Below are 20,344 nucleotides of genomic sequence, written 5' to 3' on the forward strand. Positions count from 1 at the left end.
AGAATGGGGATTCGAACCTGGGTCTCCCAGTTCCTAGTCCAATGCTCAAAGGGGCCACATGGCTGCTGCAAGAAAGAGTCCTGTCATGACAGCCTGGCCATTAACAGATCTCCAGTGAGTTATACTCCATTCCAAAAACCAACCCAGTACGTTGATTTGAACCCAAGGTCCTTTTCATAAACCCCACTGCTTTCCATCAGGGAGGCAAGAAAAAAGCCTTCCTGGTTGATCAAATTCATTGCTATGTTTTGCTTAACTCTGCAGGACATCCAGAGATCCTCATTGCAGAAACGGGGACCAATGACAACGTGTTGTACAATGTCTCATGTTGATCTGGGTTTTGGTCAGTGCCATATTTTTTCTGTATAGCTGGCAATGCTCCCAAGTAGGTAGTCACCCCTTCTTTCCATGGGCAGCTTTGCGCAATTTTCATTATCTACACAGAGGTCAGCTAGTTTACTACTGGATGTAGTAACTGCAGGAGAGAGAGTGGTCTATTGGCAGCAATGCTACCTACAGTCTTACGGCTAGAGTATAATTCAAGAACAACTGGTTTATTTGGTGCACAGGTATACTTCAGGCAATTCTTTCATTGTGAGCCCAGGACTGTTCAGGCAGATGGGGCACCAGCTTCTTTATGTGGTAGATGAGCAGCAAGGGGAAGAACTTACAATATGACCCAATCAAAAGTCCCAAATTTTGCTTGGTCTGGCCACTCACTTGTCAAACTGTTATGCTACAAGATAAGGGAGGAAGCTATTTCTTTCCCTCGCCTGACTTCTTGTCTAGAGTCTTTTGTGTAGCCATCAGTGAGCTGTTTGGATCTGTGAGAATCCCACCTCTGACATTCCAAAAGCGTATAAAGAAGAGAGCTGCTAACGTGGAGCTGGAAAGCCTGCGCTCCAAGCCATGCATTGATCTTGGTAGCCAGCAGCCTAGTGGCAAGCAGTGCTCCCTTGAGGTCAATCTAGATGTGTAGGTTTTTAAAGAGTTGGGTCTGAGTTCCCCAGACCCAACTTGGGTTCCCTGCAGCCAAACAGCAGCTTTAGTAAATGGGTGTTAAAAAATATGAGAGAGCCCAAATGGCTTCAGAATGCCTGGGGGGGGGGGACTTCTCCCTCAAGCCATTTCCCTGTGTTAAAATAGCACAGGGAGAGTTTTCCGCCCCCTGTTTTTACTGCTCTACATGTACAGAATATTCTACATGGAGCAGAAAAAAATAGGGAAAAAGCTCTCCTCCCAGACTCAGCTCTTTAAAAACCTGCACGTCTAGCATAATCCTTGAACTCAACACTCCATCCTCTGAAAAAGAAAAAAACTAGCCACCCACATCAACACCAGCGTTCTATAACTGCAAGTACATCTCAGACTCTTTGACATTCCTTGGTCTATGCATCTGGTCCAGCAGCAGACAGAGGCTGATGTCACCCCAGGGCAAAAAGCAATCAGTCTTTGCTTCTGGCTCTTTACCTGCCAAATTTGTCCATTCAAAAGAACTGTTTCTCTGACACATTCCCAATTCTAATACATGTATACACGAGCACATGGCACCCCATTGTTTCATATCACCTGGAAGACTTCCTTTATTGTAAAATTACTCCATCCGTAGTATACAACGCCTTTTAGAAATGAAAGTTTGAAGTCAGCACAAATATTACAAGCATAGTATCAATTACCTAACCTTAAATGACAAGTATAACTGCAGAAAGACACACAAACTCCAGGTCCGTTGTAAATAATAAAGGAGGGAAAGGAATTATCCCAATCACCCAGAAGAAATGTTTCTACAAGCTGCACAAAAATAATACAACAAGGTAGCCAGTCAAATCTCTTTGAGTGGCAAATGATGTCACCACCAAAAAGGTCCCATTTCGAGCATCAACATAACGACCCACCACCACCCATGATTACAGAACTTCACATAAGGTCTCTTGAGCATATGTTCCTTCAGATATGGCAGGTAAAAAACATTTACCCTTTTTAACCATTTAAGAAATTAAAACTACAAAACAGGAACAATATTCCTTAACTGACCTACACAGAGATCAATTTGGTAAAATCTGAGTTGTGGACCATAAAGGTGGTTCCAGGCTAGTCGGCAAGCCTACGCTTCAAGCTCCCCATCACCACCACCGCCTTTTAAAAAATTAAAACTTTCCAGCCCTGGGGTATCCTAAGTGTCTTGCAGAGGGATTCACCCCTGCAATCTTCAAAAGAGGTGCCATTCAGACAGCACACAACAGAAGTGACCACTTTCTCACGGACTGGCACATTTACCGATTTGCAGGTTAGTGCCTCCCAACTTTCACACATCCAGAGAGACTTTGAGTGACAGTGGTGACACCTCCCCGTTTCTCTTCACACTATAGAAATGTGCACCTGTGTGTGTTTTCTCTCCAGAAATTACTTAGCTTGCATTATCAGGCCACCTGCAGCCAAATCCCCCAATTCCGCTGCTCTTCAAGCTCAGGAGCATTTTCCATTTTTAGCCTGCAAAATCCTTCATCTTCAGCACTCACTCCAGACAGTCTCCCACCATACGCATTCTCAGAAACCATTAAAGGAAAGCCAAAAAAAGCCCTCAAAGGGAGTTAAATTAGCCTGCCACTTTTTTTAAAGCTTGCTTTAAAAGCTATTAGTCCGTACTACAAATAGTTGTGTTGCTTAAACACACAGCATGCTGTCAAGTGTTCTCTCAATAACTAGTAACATTCTCAGGTCCAGCCTACCAATAACAAAACTTACCAACAGTAAGGTTCCAATCACCCACAGACCTTCTCCCAGGGAGAGCAGCAATACCTACAAAATGTCTCACTGGATACTTTATTGTCTGTTGAAGATGCTACTTCGTTCTGAGTCCTTGACTTTCCTGCTATAATACAATCCTCTCAGAGGCTTGGCAAGAGATTAACTGATAACACGGTATGCAAATTGGATTAACAAGGCAAAAGTTGCTCTAGGCTGCAGGAGCACAGAACTGTCCCTAAAACTCACAGGCACACAGGCATGCGCAGACCCCTGCCTTGGAGTATGGAGGGTTTAGCTGGCAGGAGCCTAGCGGTCCTCAACCACAAGGTGAGCATATATGCATCATCAACAACTAACAGTAAAAGCGTACACTGAGCATTCAAAAACCATTTTCCAAGGTAATGGTTTCTTCCTAGATGGGGACCATCTGGTGAGACCAGAGATCAGGTGAGTTCATAGTACTGATCCCTTTGCTAAAAGGATTTCCCACTGCCCCTAATCACTTTGAAGAGTTCCTGTCCAGGGACCTTTCTGTAGGAGGCTGGCTGAGGTGCAAAACCCAGGCACAGCTGCCAATTTCTTGCCGGGTCATTCGCCTTCTCACGGGGTTAATCTTTTGCAGCAGAAATAAGAGAACCTTGTGGCACTATAAACTGATTTATTACGGCATACACTTTTGTAGACTACAGTCATCTTCATTAGACTCATGGTGTCTTCAGTTGGCAGGTATCTAAGGGGGCTTAGCGAACAAATAAACTGTGGGGCCAAATGGTACCGAAATATGATACATGCTGTACTATTTCTATACCATTTCTATACAATACCATTTCTATACAAAGTTCAAATGCGTTCATGAATAAAACAGCAACGTTCAAAACTAGTAAAACAATTCTGGCTTTCCGCAAACAATGCAAAACTGAATTATTCAAAAAGGTTTTTTACTCAGATAGGAGGGCTGTATTGTAGGGAGGGGGTCTTAGATGCTTCGCCAGTGAGTTAGGGATCATAGACTTCACTACTATGTTGCCTTATGTATTATCTGCTGCTTTAAATATGTACTCCTATATACGACCGTGCTTCATGTTGTCCAATGTCAATCTTAGAACTGATTACATTGTTTCAGCATTTCTTCTACTCTGTATTGCATTCTTGCTAATGCTATGTCTTTGTAAACTTGTGTTTATTTACCCTATGGCACTGTTTATGGAAATGCCCTTGAAACTGACTGTACTAATCTCACACTGTGTAATCTGCACAGTGTGTAGTTTCCAAACCAGTCCTGAAAGGCAACCTCAGAAATCTGTCAAGTGCACTTTTATCCCACCCTTTCTTCAAAGAGCTCAGAGCAGCACACATGATTCTTAATCTCCATTTAAACATCACAACAACAAGTGAGGTAAGTTAGGCTTGAGAAAGAGCAATTGGTCCAAGATTACCCAGAGATTTTGACAGCAGAGGGAGAATCTGAACTTGAGCCTCCTCCCAAATCCTAGTCTTACACTCTAATCACTATACAACAGTGGATCTCAGGGGGCATGGGCCAAATCTCTCTTTTCAAGAAAGAGTCGAGATACTAATGCCCCCAAATAAAGTTGATAAAATGGTCTACATGCCAAAAGAAGAGAGACCCCAGCCTTCAGCTGTAGGCATAGATCTATTGACATCCCCCAAGCTACAAACTTGCTCCTTTCGATGGAGTACTACAGACTGGATGAACTGTACATCCATCTCACCTGAGTTAAGCAAACCACCTGATGATCACCTGGCTCCAGCAGGCAACCCAAGCAAACCAAAGATGCACACACTCCACGATGGTGCGATGATGTCACTTCCAGAAGTAACGTCATCACACTGGCCATGGGAGAGCTCCCGTACCTTGGGCAGGGCCAATTTAGGCATCAAACTCTTTGCTCAAAGTATGGGAGGTCCCCACGGCCAGTGCAATATCACTTCCTGAAGTGATGTCATCATGCACCCGCCAGGGAGCACACATGCAAAGACAGAAGATCCAGTAAGTACCGGGTCCTCCCCACCAGTTGCCAGGGAGATTTGGCAACCCTGGTAGTATAGTCTATATTCCCTATCCCTGTACCAATGCATCTCTTTTCTTTGGAACCACTTCCATACCGTACAATCCTCTTTATCTGTGTAAAAAAGCCTTCCTGAATAAATTGGTTTTGTGGAAAGCCAAGAGAGTGGGAGCTTTCATGATCTCTTCAGGAAGCCCATTCCATTCCTAGCATGGAAGGGGGCCACACAGAGAATGCACCTGAGCAGGCAGTGGTTGATTCACTAAAGGGGAATATCCATGTTCAGAAGAAATCAACTTCTGTATATGATAGGAGGCAACATCAGAAGATGGTCTTGGCCTCTGTTGGTCCTCCAAGACTACTGTGGAAAACAAGGTGTGGGACCAGAAGAACCACTGGGTACCCTTTAAGTTCTTATGAAAGAGGGCATACTAGGAATTATAGAATACCCTCCCCATCTTGGCCCCTTGTAAGTCTTTGTGTCACTTCCCCCCTGGCTTTTTGAAAGAACATGCTGCTAGCATGCATGGATGGAGGGCAATAGCCCCAACCCCAACCCCTTTTGCAAGCAAGATGAAGGGAACAGCTGAGCAGCAAGGCAAGGCTACTCAACAGCAGAGAGGATTTCTCCAGGACTCTTAACACTCCTGTTCATGGAATTCTGTTTACACTCCCTGCCCAAGGCCTTGACATCAGGTGAGGTTATAACTCTGGCTCCTTGATTCCTGTCACAAGGCCACCACAAGCTTGCATCTGTGGTGAACCCTCATACGGGCACTGAATTAGGCTTGCCAGCCTCCAGATGATGGCTGGAGATCTGGAATTACTGATCTCCAGATGACAGATCAGTTCTCCAGAAGCAAATGGCTGCATTGGAGGGTGGATTCTGTGGCATTACACTATGCTGAGTTCCTCCCCAGGCTCCACCCCCCCCAAACCTCCAGGAATCTCTCGACCAGGAGCTGGCAACCTCACTTAAATGGTTAGATAGCAGCCCTAGAGTTGAAGAGTTTCAAAACCACTGTTGTAGACCTGCAGATCTGAGTCTTTTTATGGGGACCCACAGGTCCAAATATAGTTAGGGTGACCCTCCTTTTTAAAAAAAAGAGAATGCACAAATCAATATAACTGCAAAAGGCTGGGCCCCATTTTCATAGGCTCTGCAACGCACTTTGGGGTCTGGAAGCGCTGCCCTAGATTTGTAATTCCAGGTGGGAAGCCTCGTTAGTCTGTTGTGGATTTTCCGGGCTGTATAGCTGTGGTCTTGGCATTGTAGTTCCTGACGTTTCCCCAGCAGCTGTGACTGGCATCTTCAGAGGTGTAGCACCAAAGACAGAGATCTCTCAGCGTCACAGTGTGGAAAAGATGTTGGCAGGTCATTTATATCTACTCAAGAAGGTGGGGTTGGGCTGAGTCATCCTGTAAGAGTTTCCCAGGGTGTGGAATGCTAATGGCGGGAGACTTCACTGTATCCTGAGGAGGTTCTTTTGCATATGGATTGGTATTTGATATGCTAAATACCTGCCAACACCTTCTCCACACTGTGACACTGAAGATGCCAGTCACAGCTGCTGGCAAAACATCAGGAACTACAATGCCAAGATCACAGCTATAGAGACCAGAAAATCTACAACCACCATCCTTCTCCAGCCATAAAAGCCTTCGACAATTTTGTCAGTCATATCATCAAATTTCACCTACAATATTGTTGTTGTTGTTGTTATGAAGCATGGGGCGGGGGTGGGGCTAGAACCACACTGGGAAGTGAAAATGTATTTCCAATCCTCGTATTTTGGGGGAAATGGATTTCTCTCTCGTGCGTCCTCGAGTGAAACAACGAAAAGACTTCACAGGCCTCGGGGGACGACACCCCGCAGCGACCACCCTCAAGGACTCTCCGGCGGCCATTCTGCAGTTTAGCTACGGGGCGAACCCGCGTCGCCGCAGGGGCGCCTCATTCGCCTCGCAGAGCCGCGAGAGGGCGCCGCAACAGCCCCGCCTCCTCCCGGCCGCAGCCGCGAGAAACAAGCCCCGCCCCCACCGCTTTTGCGAGGGGCCTGAGGGCGAGGCAGCCGCGCCCACTGCAGCGGAAGCTCCAGCCCTTTGAGCGCCGGATTGGTTAAGCCTCCGCCTGAGCGGCAGGTTCCTCAACGTATCGAAATTTAGTCTCCTGGATGACGATACGGAAGGGGAAGGAAGCGCACGCTCATGCTTTCTGACTGACCGAGGCAAGCTCCCTCTCTTAGCTGTTCTTAGGAGCGGCGCGCCCGGCTGAACTCGCTCTTTGGGGCAGAGGGGAGGAGCCCCCGGGTGAGGGGCGGGGCCTAGTGATTGGGAAGGGAGGTTGTTTGCAAGCGGTCGATGTTCGGCGTTCTCGCCCTCTTCTCGCGCAAGGGGCCATTCAGACGGGCACCCTCCTGGCGTGCCCATATGCGCGTCTCGCTTGCCCGGTCCCCTTGCGAGGTGGAAGGGGAAGCGAGCCCGGCCCTCTTCCCCTCTGGAGCCTGAGCGATGGGCACCCGCGGCCCGCACCCTTGAAGGGCAGCGCTTGGGCGCACGAGTCTCACAAGCACGCACACGCAGCCCACCCCGACGGCCCGGGCGAGCCTCCCCTCAGACTGGCCCGAGGAGCCCAGCCGGACAGCGAGGGCGAAGCGCCGTTCCGGGCTGCCCCTCCCTGCCAGCCTCACACGGAGGGGGGCCCTGCACGGCCTCGTCCTCCGTCCGCCGGCAGGGAGAGCGGCGAGTTGCGGCCGCGCAGCGTGGAGGCGACAATGGCCGCGGTCGCCTAGCGACCCCCTCGCTCGCCCTGCCCCGGAGCGCGGCCGGGAGCACTGGCGCGGGGAAGGGAGAGGAACGGAGCGGCGAGGCCAGCGGAGGGAGCGTCTCCCTTGCGGTCGGGTGCGGGTTGCGCTTTCCCGAGAGGGCCCCTCCGGCCGGCCTGCCTGGAACCTTTTCCTCCGGTCCCCACCTGCCCCGTCTCCCTTTCACGAGAACCCTGCGAGGAGGTAGGCCTCCCCGCACGGGTGGTCGCGCTTCCAATTGGCCCTTCACCCCACAAAAATAGCTTCTGGGAGGGCTTGGCCCCCGTGTCCTCGTGGTCTATGGACAGGCTCGAGATATTTTGTCACCCCGAGGAGCATCTGTCTGTCTGTCTGTCTAATCTCCGATCTTTCTGGTCCCCCATATCTGGTGAGGCTCAAAGGCACCAAGGGGCTCCCTGTGGCGAGTCCTCAGTCCAGACTCCTTTTTAGAAGCCGGGGGCCTCCTTTGTGGGACCTCAGCCGCCCCCACCATCTCAGCCTGTGGGAAGAGGCAGCTTCTTTAGATAGTCTCACTACAGGAGATATGGTGAAGAACACATGTTGGGAAATGTAATGGTAGCTAGGAAGGGTAGTTTAAAACGACAGAGCCAGCGGCAGGGCTAAGGCTTTGCTATACACTGGAGCTGTGTGAAGGGGCTGCGAAATGCCAGGAGGGAAACTTCAGCCCATTATAACCTCTCCAGGTCTAAGCCCAGCTCTGGAAGGCAGCTCCAGCCCATTTCCATTCCTCGCTGCCCTATGGTTACCATCCCACACAATTTCAGACTGGCAGAGCCTTCTGGAGGTGAAGATGAGGAGTGATCTCTGCTGGCTCTGCCTTTTTAAACTACCCTTCCCAGCTAACATTGTGTCTCCCTACACTTGATGACCATGCTCATGTAGAGACACTAAGAAGGCGCCAAGGCCAGAAGTGTTGTCATCTCCCTTTAGCATGGGCTGCTGCCAACTGTTCCAAAGAATGTGGTTTTGAAGAAATTTCGCTAGGTGGGAGGGGGGCAGCACATCCATATTTTTGACCTGCGCATGCTCAGAAGCAGACCCAGAATGTGTGTTAATATAATGTACAGGCCAGGACAGTATTTCCCTGAAATAAGAAATACTGCAAATGCCTATTCCTTTGGCCAGGTTAACTTTGCGCAATGGCACAAACCCTCGATTTGGTGCCTTGGCCTCAAGACGCTTCACCCACCTATGCTTCCCCAGCGATTCTAATCCCATTGGAGCCCAGGAAAAACATGTTGGCCGGAGTGAAGCACAACCTCTATCACCCACTCTTGCCATCACTACGACGAATGGATATGGACACTGTCTCCCACAGGCTCACAGATGAACACTCTAGGACAGTAACTGCCTGCTCCAAAGGTAACTAGCATGGCCAGTTTCTCGTGAGAAAGATCAGTGTGCAAATCGCACACAAGAGCTGCTGCAAAGCCTGTTGCTTCAGTTTGTAGTGTTGCGAACTGGTGTGGGTGGTCTCCATTTTGTTCTGCCTCCTATGCATCAACATGTTAAATAATATCTGTGATGTGCTTAAAACAAAGTGCTGTACAAAACAAGGCAGTTGCATATTATGTCTACGTACACAGACCATGCCAAGAACCCCCAATGTCTGAACTTCAATACATTATACCTAAAGGCAATAATCATAATTATAATAAACACTGCAGTGGTTTGTTGATTGTGTGAGGAAAAGCATGTTGCTTGTCCCACACATAGAAGGAAACAACTCTTTTTAATTCGGCACATCTACTTGTTACAAGTAACATGTATTCAAATAATTTAACATCTTTAAAAATCTGTGGCCCAATTAATCAAGGGCATATTTTTTACAAGCAAAATGCTTTTATTCACTTAATCAATGAAACAGTGCAGTCTTAATGATGAAGATTATGATTGCTTTTACACATAATTTACAGAAGGCCAGACTTTCATGGCTCCTGGCACAGTCTGTAGCTGTTTCCACACATCCTTAAAGGGCCAGCCCATTCACCAAATGCTGCCGGCTTTTCCCCTTCCCTCCACACGTCTCATTAGCAGGCTGTTCGGCTTCCATTTTTTCAGAACCTTTTCTGAGAATGCATTTTCCTGTGCTTCCCGAAAAGATGCCAACAAAACGGAAGCCAAACAGCTTGCTACTGTTTTGAAATCAGAGACGTGTGGAGTGAAGGGGGAAAGCCGGCAGCGTTCAGTGAGTGGGCCATCCCTTTAAGGACGCGTGGAAATGCCCTGCATATGCAAATATAATATGAAGCTGCCTTATATATTGATTCAGGATATTGGTCTAGCGCAGTAGTGCCTCTTGTGATTGGCAGCAGATCTCCAAGGGCTCAGGCCAAGAAGGGACTTTCCTGGCCCCCTGCAAGCAGAGATCTTTTACCTGGGGATTGAATTCGAGACATTCTGTGTGGCATATAGTTCCTCTACCCATGAGCCATAGCTTCTTCCCAAAGGCAAGGTGCAAGATGTCACTTGTAGCATGTGGCGAGCACTCACTCGCAGAATGAACGGAAGACTTAAGGAAGCCTTTCAGAGAGGGCCAGCTTCTTTAATTCAAGCCTGTTTTGAACATGACCACTTGCAGGCAAGATGCATGTCTCACTGCATGCACCCAGCAGCTTGATGTAAGTCGCTAAACGATGCACGCAATGCTAGCCCACCAACTGAACCCAAACCTAACATTTCTCAAACCTTTAAACACAAGCAATTGGCAACCAGTTCAAAATCAGGGGTCCACTAGTCAAGGCACATGGGAGACTCTTGAGGATAGTGGGGGCTCTTTCTCTGTTCCAGTCATATTTGGTGAAACGATTCTTCCAGTGAGGCACCTGAAGAGGAGGAGAAGGAGCAGGGGAGGGTGGTAGGCAGAGCCTAGGCTCAACCTCCTGGGGCTTCAGTAGAGTTTGCCTAGCCACAAACTGTTGTCCAGCAACCAGGCTTCATTGGCAGGGGGGATTGCTGAACTGAAGGTAGAAGCATCTGGGGTTTCCTTGGAACTGCAGTGCCTCCTTGCTGCCATTTGATCCCAGTGACCAGGGCTCATTTCGAGGGGGAACGCACAGGAACCCAGTTCCGGCAGTTCCCCCAAGAGGTCACATGTCAGGAGGCCCCACCCACCTGATATTTTGGGCCCATTTCAGCCTGGATTGGAGCCGAAAAGGCCCAGATCAGGCCTCTGATGGGTGGTGGATCACTCTCCCACTCAGCAGCGGCCCTATCCTGACCATTTTGGGCCCCTTTTTGGCCATTTTCAGCCCCTTTTTGCCATTTTGGGCCCAATTTTGGCCCTGAATGGCCAGGATTGGGTCCAAAACAGCCAGGATAGGTGATGTCAGGGGATGTGGCATATGCAAATCAGTTATGCTAATGACACACTTCCGGTGATGTCAAGGCATGGCATATGCTGATGAGTTATGCTAATGAGTTATGCTAATGAGTTCCTCCAGCACTTTTTCTACAAAATGACCCCTGCCTGTGACTAAACAAGGTAATCTCTTTTCTGGTTTTTGCTAAGCTACTGGGGATTCTTGAAAGAAAAAAGAAATAAAGCCTCAGGAATTGGGGTTGGTAAGAGAGACGGTATTCAAAATGGAAGGAAAACACAGGAAAGGGGCCTTCAGTTGAAAGGTGGGCTAATATGGTGCTCAGCTGTTTTCAACCAATTAGTAAAATAATCACTTCATTATTTTGCCCAAAGTTTCCGTGGGTGGCTAACTAACTAATGCTTAGTTTTCACCTCTGGCCCCTATCAAAAAGATTCTTTCTCCTAAAATATAATAATTGTGTATTGTTTGTTTGACTTTCCCCCCTAAGGTTTGCAGGTTCAAGCAAGATGCAATGATTCAGTCCTAGGAAGAAAATATCTTATGGGGGCCAGAGAGAAAAAATTAGCCTCAGCCACCTGGGGGAAGAAACAGACAAAAATAATTAATTAAAAAAGTCAATCTAAAACTGCTAAAAGTAAATAAATAAGATCTACTGATCCCCATTTGAAAGTGAGATTCATATCCTGCCCATTTTTCAGTTATATTGCAAACAACCATTGTGATAAATTCTTACTGGAGTTTATCAGGACCCGTTCAAAGTGTCTGAACTAGCTGTGTTTATGAAGTGCCATCATCGCAACTGATTTACGGTGAACCCAAAAGGTTTCCAAGGCAAGAGATGTCAAGAGGTGGTTTGCCATTGCCTGCCTCTGCATAGCAACCCTGGACTTCCTTGGTGGTCTCCCATCCAGGTACTCATCATCAGAGTTGATCCTGCTTACCTTCCAGATCTGACAAGACTGGGTTAGCCTGAGCCATCCAATTCAGGGCCAGAACCACTCACAAAACCAGTTTTAAAAGTTAGCATTTGAATTGGAGAATTAAACATTGCTGAACTGGAGCTGAACCCAGACTTTGAAAGGTTCATCTCCCTGCTTCAAATATTTTGCTTGCTCCCTTCATTACAAAGGCCAGGGGTTCAGCTCTGCTGAGAAGGGCACCATCTTTAAATCAGGAGAGAGAACTTCCGTTGGTCAAAGAGTAACAGCATCCCCTACACTGCCTCTGCTTTCTCAGTCTTTCTCAGATACTGCCTGGATGCACGAAGGGTGTTTTTTTCCTAGTAACAGCTAGAAACATGTCTAATCTACTTTGGAAGCTGGTGTTCTGCCACATTCTGCAATTCATGTAATACTTTTAGCCATTCAGGCACCGCAGTTCCTTGAGGAGAGGGAAGGGAAGATCTTCATGTCCCTTGTTAATTTTTCTGTTATGTTTTTCTGAAGAGGATTTTGACAATGCAACGTTCACCCTGGCTGGAGTGCCCAACCAGCGCCTCCCATCCCTGGTGAGTAGCTCCGTCCACGCCAATGCTGCTCAATGGCCCTTCTGTGGCCTGCCACGACCAGCCATTACCTCATTAGCTCAAGGCTTGCCCCTTTGTGGTCATTCACTTCTGAAAGCAAGCAGAAAGTGCTGGGACTTTAAATCCGCCTGCAAATCACATCTTGCACGGGAAACAATTCCTCTAATGCTTGGTGTGTGCTGTGGGCATGAGAAGGGTCTAGTTACTCACAGCTGAAGCAGATTCATTCTGTGCATGCGTTTCTGAGCAAAGGCACCCATTCCACGGCTTACAGTCTTTTTTCCTGTGACACAGCTTGCAAAGTGCCACAAGAGACTTTCTGAGCGAAGAAAACCCTTTTGCCAGAGGTTTCCTTCCGGCAATTGCCGTGGGTATATCCCTTCCTTAAAATACATGAGCGATTCCTAAAATGGCTTGTTTGGTGTTTTTAAAATTATTTTTAGCTGCAAGCCACCACAAGCAAGACTCAAGAGCAGTGCATACACGTTTCTTAAATCAATGAATAAAATGAGTGCCAGAAAGTTTGTGTCCATACCTGTAACTGCTGTGAGGCTTTACTGTAAGACTGCTTTTCCTTTGCATCACTCTTCAGGGGATGACAAAATTGGGCAGAACGCTGACTGAGAAGTACAGAGCAGGAAAGATGGCACCTCTCATGCCCAGCACAAACCAGGAAGAGTGGCCCAGCTATACACGGGCCATGTCTGACTGGTCCCGCTTCGTTTCCACTGCTGGCGAATTCAAACTACCCAGTTTTCACAAAAGAGGTATGAACTGCTATTGCCTTTCAGTGCTCAAAAAGGCGAGTCTGAACTCTATTTTCCGTAGCATTCTTTCACCAATGAGGATCTGCTGTGGCTTATGGCATCGCTCTCCCCTCCGCCATTTTATCCTCACCTAGAGCTTCCATGGCAGAGTGGTGATTTGAACCCAGGTTGCCAAATCCTTGTCTGACACTGAAACTGCTCCAGATGTGGCTGCTGGTGAAGTCGCTGCATCCAAACAGCCCTCAGCAGTTCTCAAACAGGAAAAATACCTACTGAATGCTCTGTCCAATGACAAGATCTCTCCTTGAAATATTTTCCAGCCTGACCTAGGTTGGGTTCCCAGCTCTGGCGTGGGATGTTCCTGGAGATCTGGTGGGCAGTGCTTACGGAAGGTGGAGTTCAGAGGCAGGGGGGAGCTCAGTGGGGGTGTGATGCCATAGAGTCTGCCCTCCAAAGCTGTCATTTTCTTCATGGGAATTTATCTCTGTACTTAGTTGTAACTCCAGGAAAACTCCAGGCTCCACCTTGAAGTTGGCAGGAAGAGCTCCTGCCTTCCACCCCCAGCTGTTTCCCCATATCAAAATAGCACAAGGGGAGTCCCCCCCCATTTTTACTGCTTCACTTGCACAGAATACTCCATATGGAGCAACAAATACAGAGACCCCTCCCCACTCTCTATTTTACAAAACAACTTGAGGGGGAGAGAGGAACCCTTCCTCCCCCTGTGGTGGTATTCTGAGGCCATTTGGGCTCTCCTTTATTTTTTTAACAGACATTCCCTAAAGCCACACAGGGTCTGGATCTGCGTCTGGGGAACATGCACCCAACTCTTTTAAAACCTGCACATCTAGTTTGACCCCAACACAGAGTTGGGAGGCATGAGTTGTTCCCCTGATTTTCCAGTCTTGGATGTCAACCGCTGCAGGAGGTGCAGGCGGGCACCTCCCTTTGCTTCAAGAGGTCTTGTCGCAAGACCTCTCTTTCTAAGGCATGCCGCCATTCCTTAGTATGCAGCTGCACTGCCAGATTGAATTACCTTTACTTAAATGGGATTGTCATTCCCCAAGGAGAATGGTGTCCTTAATTTGCCTTTTCCAGTAGCATTTCTGCAGTCACTTCAGAGCGTTTCAATTCCAGGCCTCCAATGCTGAGCAAAGCTGAACTGTGTTGCGTGTGTACATATGCTCTCTAATCCCCCAGTGGTTTCAATATAATGAGATTAAAACCAAAGTGTGAGAATCCTTTCCTGACCCACTTATTGGATGATTGGAAGGTATTATTAGATGCAAGAGAACTACAGCATTGTCCACTCGGGTCTCGCCCTTCCTTGCTTCCTTCCTCATTTCACAGCCCTTGAATGCAGCAGAAAGATTTAGGCCTTCATAACATGGAAACGCCCTTCCAGTCCATTCACATCTTCTCCCTCCAGCTCCCACTGTGAGCTCTCTCTCTCTGATCCTGTGCACACTGCATTAGCTTTGACAGCCCCTTGCTCCCCCTCAGCAGTGTCTACAGCCACACGTGCCACTGGTAGAAAGGCATCAAGATCCTCTACCTCTGCGCAAAACTCAAATCTTCTCTGTATTTTTCACAGTTCTTGGATTCAGCTGTTATGCTGTGAGATACTTAAAACCTGATGTCACCCAGACATGGAGGGTAAGTGCTCCTTTGCCACTGGTATGTGCTGGGAGGGAAGAAACGTCGTTTGGGCCGAGTGATCTGGAAAGAATATGTTTGCCTTGTGGCCTGGGATATGCTGCACTGTGCCATCTTCAGGACAAAAGTACAGTGCCTGCCAAGAGATTAGGAGTAGCCATGTTTGTCCATTGTAGCAAAATAAATCAAAAGTCCAACGGCACCTTAAAAGACTAACCACATTTATTTCGATATGAGCTTTTGTGACCCACAGCTCACTTCTTCAAATATGTGACAGGAAAATGGTCTTCCCTTCGCTTATCTTCAAAAGTGAACTCTGATGTATGAAAACTCATATTGAAATAAACGCAGTGAATCTTTTCATGTGCTGCTGGATTTCTGTTTTATTTTGAGAAGAGATGCCCTTTGGTGTCTTCTCTGATGTGACTTCTATCATGGCAGAATAAAGGATCTTCTATCATGGCTTCTAGCATGGCAGAATAAGGGATCGTAGATCTTACCTAAGCTACTGAATCCCTCAGTACTGAAGAGCACAACAGATGTCAAGAGAGAAGGGCACTTGATCGAAACACCACCAGCACATCCTGGAGTCTGAGTTCCCTCCACGTTCTCACCTCCTGGAAAGAAACCCTTTAGGAGAAGACCTGCAGGTACAAGACTACACACGGTGACTGAGCCTTGGAATCCGTGTTCTGGCTCTGAGATCACAGCACTTTACTTCCCTCTCACCAAGAACAACTTGATACTTACCCTGCCATTCAGACAGTTAGACCCCCCCCCCCACCTCCCTCCAATAAGCATCTCTGGTAAACATTCAGAATCCCTTGGGTGTCATACAGCTGACTTGCTGCTAAGTGCAAAAAAAAAAGCAAACACTTTTGATGGTTCTTTGATGTGAATTTGTCATCTGTATGAAAAGTCAGTGCAATCCTATGCAGAGTTACACCAGTCTAAGTCCACTGAACTCAAGTGAATCTGGACTGAGCAACTGCGCAAGGCGGTGCTGTGTGCTGTTTCATGCATCCTCTTTCTACTGCTTGTTTCCTGCCAGTACTGCCTCAATCAGAATCCCAGCCTGGGTATGCACGGACCAAAGCCCGTCCCTTACAACACCGTGTAAGTATGGCCACTTGCAGCTAACTCTGCCATTAAGAATCCCCTGGGAACTCTTTGCCACTTGGGTGATACTGTCTTTTCTGGTTTTTGCAGGAATACTTTCAGGAGTTTCGGATCGGCACACAGGTAATTGGCCCAGATGGCTCAAAGGCTGGCATGGCCCAGCTCCCCGAGAGAGGTGAATTCAGATGACCACCCCAGTCATCCAAGAATGGCTGATGCTCTGTGCTCATAGTCAGCCACATAACCATGGTCACTATGAAGTGAACCAAGTGTTCAACCTGGTGGATTTTGTCCCAGGGTGAGACTTCAACTGATTTTAAGACAGGCAGGGAGCCTTCAGGAGTCTTATTTCCTGGTGATGCTTTCTTGAAGTTCCTGATTTGGAAGGAGACATTACCTAGAAACTAAAAAGGAACCCCATTTCTTGGTTCTTTGTTGTACAGTAACTCAAGGGTACGTACGTGCATGCGCGCATGCGCGCACGCGTGCGTGTGTGTATAGAAAGTTATGTCCTGCTTAAAGCATGAAGCAGCTTACACACTACATAAGACTTATTCATACCATATTATGCCACCATCCCTGCCCCCCCCCAAAATAACAGCACCCCAAAGATACAGAAATAGACCCCCAAATCAAGCAACGATACTTGTTAAGTCAGGCGGGAAATCTCCAGAATAATTCATCTCGGCTACAACAAAAATTCAGTGGATGGAGAGTTTTGTTTCCAAAGCCCTGGTGGGAAAAGCACATACAGAGATTTCTAAACCTTGCCTAAGAGGGCACCCTATGCACCTCCTTTGGCAAACTACTCCAAAGGCTAGGCTCCAACGTGGAGAAAGCTATAGATCGTGCTGTCAGATTCACCTTCCAAAATGAGAGAACCTCCAGCAAGAGGTGCTGAGTCAACCTAAGCTGGTGAATAGACCGGTGTAGGGAGAGGCGGTCTTTCAAATAGGCCTAGACCACAAAGGTTCAAACCAGCGCCTTCATAGGCACTGTGCCCAGAAACAAACGAGCAACCAGCGCACCAACTGCAGAAATAGCATTGCACGAGTGTAACACTCTGCCCCAGCCAAGAGACAAGCTGTTGCATTTTGCACAAGCTGACTTCAAGCACCGCCCCACATAGAGTATGTTACGCTAGTCCCAGTCTGCAGGTTACAGAAGCATGGATAATATGGCTGTATCAGGAAGGGGAGAGAACGTTCACCATGGATGAAAATGATAGAAAGCAGTTCAAGCCATAGCATGAGCATCATGAGCAAGGGCGGGTGTGTGTGCTAGAGTCTCCTCAGGATTTTCATCTGATCAAACAGAATCAACTTGACCCTGTCCAGTCTAGACAGATGAACCTCAAGAATGTCTGCCTTCCCAAACACCACCACTTTTGTCTTGTCTGGACTAAACTTCAGGCTGGTAGGAAAGGCAAATCCTCTGACTTCGGAGGGGGGCTTCAGATGCGTTCTGAAGGACCCATAGTGAGAACAAAGACCTGGATGGAGAGCATAGGAACGGTGCCCCTTGGCCTCTACCCTGTGCTTCTCTGATGTGACTTCTATCATGATGCCACACCAACCCTGTCCCTTGTCTTTGATCATCTTCAAACGCATCTGTCCATGCATTAAGAGAGGACCCGGCTCCTAGCCAGAATGACAAAACAAGGACCATCTTCATTTCCCCCAGGAATCTTAGCAGATGGCACAGCAGGGGCATTTTCTACCAGCGTGAATATCCTATGCAAGGAATAGCTCTGTTAAAAGTTGTAGAAAGTGCAACAAATCTTGGGTTTTCACATGGTTAGATCAGGCTCTCTTCGTATACTGGGGCAAGGGCTGAATAGCAGAACCTTCACTACCAACCATCTCAGAGCAGAAATTCCAAACTTTCCAGAGAACGCACTTCACTGTGCCTTTTATACAACTTTTCTAGGTCAGCTAAGGGCTTGAAAAGTGGCCCCAGACCATGAAAATTTAAGTTGGAGGAGGTGTGGAAGCAGCGAGGGTTTGGAAAGGATTTATCAACCGATATCTTTCTTCTTCCTTTCTAGCCGTTCCCACTACCTCCAGCCCTGGCGCTAGGAAAGAGGAAAGGGCATTTCCAGAGCCAAGTGAATCTTCTTCTGCAGCTTCTGAACACCCACCCTCCAAAATAAAGTGTATTAGCTGCCCCAGCAGAGGAAGGTGCAGACAAGTCCACTAAAATGGGCGTTAAAAGAAGGGGGGGGGTGTAAGAGAAGACATGGTTTCTGTGACCATCTGCAATTTTGTGCGGAGGCAGGCTGTGTTAATGCTGAAACAGGCAGCCAAGAAGCCAATGCCAATGCCACCTCAGTTGACATGCTGGTCTCTGTGTGGCAAAGAGCAGAATCTTGCATAAACATCAAGTTTTGTCCTGCCAATGACAGCTTCTCCCCTTTGCCATGTTTAGCGTGTGGCAGCCATTTTGACCTGAGCTAGTCCTTACTGGCAGAGTTTCTTCCCCCTCCCCAGGGGCTTCTGTTTCCTGGCCATGCTTACATATGACAAAGGAAACGGGTCACAGTCGGGATAATTTGCCCCCTACTCCTTCAGAAGGTATCAGGTTGGGGATCCTTGCATGTGCTGAGGATAAAGGAAGTGTGTGCTACAGAACAGCACTTGCACGATCATAGGATTTTGAGAAAGATAAAGCCAGCTTGGGTGTGTTAAGCTCTGCCCCCTTACCTCGCCTGCCGTCCTCTAAGCAGAGTTAAACATGTTTTTGTGGACAGACAGACGATAAAAGTTACCCAACGATACATTTGCATTTGCTAGATGAACTAGCAACATTCTTTGTAGAGAGCAATCCCAGGGCATCTTTCAGCTTAAGTATCAAGCCATTGAGAATGTATGTTCTTATTCTCATTCTGGCTTCAAACTGGACCAGACAGCAGTTAAGATCCACTGATTTTGTAATATCCCGAGATAAAGAGCTCCCCCAGAAAGAAATATAAGGGCAACCCCGCCCCCCCCCCCCACAAATGTTTGGAGCTGGGATGCAACCAAATGTTGCCTCTGCTGATAGCATCCTTCCTTGAGCAGAATCCTTGCTTGCCCCAAAGGCAAGCTATGTCTTTGCTTGTGTCTACTATCCCTGCATTTTCCCCATAATGCTTAATTCTGTGCTTGTATTTTTTTTCCTTTTAAATATTTTACACGGAAATGTTTGCTGTTATTCTGGGCTTACTGATATTCCCTCTCTCTCACATACACACACCCACCCATCCCTGCTTCTTGAGCATTAAACTCTGCTGTGTTCTAGTGGCCTTCCGGAGGAAGAATGGCCCAAGGGCATTCCACACCACAGATCTCATTCCTCTCCTCTGCTTAACTCAAGACCCAACATGGCAGAGTGGTTAGTGTTGGAGCAAGATCTGGATTTCATCCGAGCTGAAATCCCCTCTCTGCTATAGCAATTTGCTGGGTGACCTTGGGCCAGTCACACCCTTTCAGCCTAATCTACCTCACGAGGTCGTTGTGAGGATATAATGGAGAACGACGTGAGCTGCTTTTGGTCCCCATTGGGAAGAAAGGCAGGGTTAAATAAAAATAAGTCAACTGCCTCTTGTAAAACTCAGTTGGAGTTCCTCTCTGCCTGCCAAAGATTGGGAAATTAGAGGCAGCCACTGAAGTGTAAGAAGTAGGGATATGTGGATTCTTGGTGTGAGTTGGCTAACTCATCGTTTCAAGAATGTGTATAAAAGTAGGGAAGAAACAGACCCCACCACCCTGCCCCTGATCAGTGTGCAAGTGGTGGGTATATTGGGTTAGATAAAATGGAGTGATGGGGTAAGATCTTGTCTATCAGGCAGAACTGGCTGCCTGCAGAGCCCTCAATTTTTTTGGCTCTTCCAAGGAAAACTCAGGGAAGTTGCCTGGCCCTTTGTTTCCTCCCTGTGGCAGAGCCTACCTATCTGCCTCTAGGATAAATGTGTGCCATCACTGTATAGCTACGTTTTTTCTTACGCCGTATGTCATCTGTACGGTCTCATTAGTTGTGAAAGAATACTTGTTTCTGAAATGTCAAAGACAGAGTTAACAAGGGGCTTTGGAGCCTCTGATAAAGTATACCTGTTTCCAAAACTACCTTGGCTTGGGCTGTGCATTCTTTCAGCAAAACTGTTCCAGGGAAGAACTGGGACGGGAGGCAGGGGGCATCAGTTAGCAAGACATGTAGACATGTATTACCAGGAAGCTGTGCTAAATCTCGACAGCTTCCCCAGAAAAACTTTAAAGTTGCTCCAGCTCTCTGGCAGTGATCAGGCTGAATGCATTCATCCTCGTAGCTACTTCCATAGATTTTTTAACCAGGGCCTCTGAATATAACCCTAACC

The 20,344-nt window shown here is 47.5% G+C and overlaps 1 protein-coding gene across 1 annotated transcript; it reads left to right on the forward strand.

Annotated features, from left to right (window-relative positions):
* Positions 1 to 7,517: 7,517 nt before the first annotated feature.
* Positions 7,518 to 20,083, forward strand: TEPP (testis, prostate and placenta expressed). The gene is made up of 8 exons (XM_055000499.1): positions 7,518 to 7,786; positions 8,729 to 8,965; positions 12,372 to 12,433; positions 13,044 to 13,218; positions 14,813 to 14,874; positions 15,926 to 15,990; positions 16,084 to 16,116; positions 18,041 to 20,083. The coding sequence occupies exons 2-8, from the start codon at positions 8,743 to 8,745 to the stop codon at positions 18,069 to 18,071; spliced, it is 651 nt and encodes a 216-aa protein (XP_054856474.1). The 5' UTR covers positions 7,518 to 7,786; positions 8,729 to 8,742; the 3' UTR covers positions 18,072 to 20,083.
* The last annotated feature ends 261 nt before the right edge of the window (positions 20,084 to 20,344 follow it).

This window comes from Eublepharis macularius, chromosome 16 (genome assembly GCF_028583425.1).
Source record: "Eublepharis macularius isolate TG4126 chromosome 16, MPM_Emac_v1.0, whole genome shotgun sequence".
Lineage (NCBI taxonomy): Eukaryota > Metazoa > Chordata > Lepidosauria > Squamata > Eublepharidae > Eublepharis > Eublepharis macularius.

Bases quoted from the DNA above. Each gene is read 5' to 3' on its own strand.
- TEPP (XM_055000499.1), top strand. From the start codon at position 8,743: ATGGCACAAACCCTCGATTTGGTGCCTTGGCCTCAAGACGCTTCACCC. The intron at 12,434-13,043 runs GTGAGTAGCTCC...ATCACTCTTCAG, and splicing joins ACCAGCGCCTCCCATCCCTG to GGGATGACAAAATTGGGCAG. The intron at 14,875-15,925 runs GTAAGTGCTCCT...GTTTCCTGCCAG, and splicing joins ATGTCACCCAGACATGGAGG to TACTGCCTCAATCAGAATCC.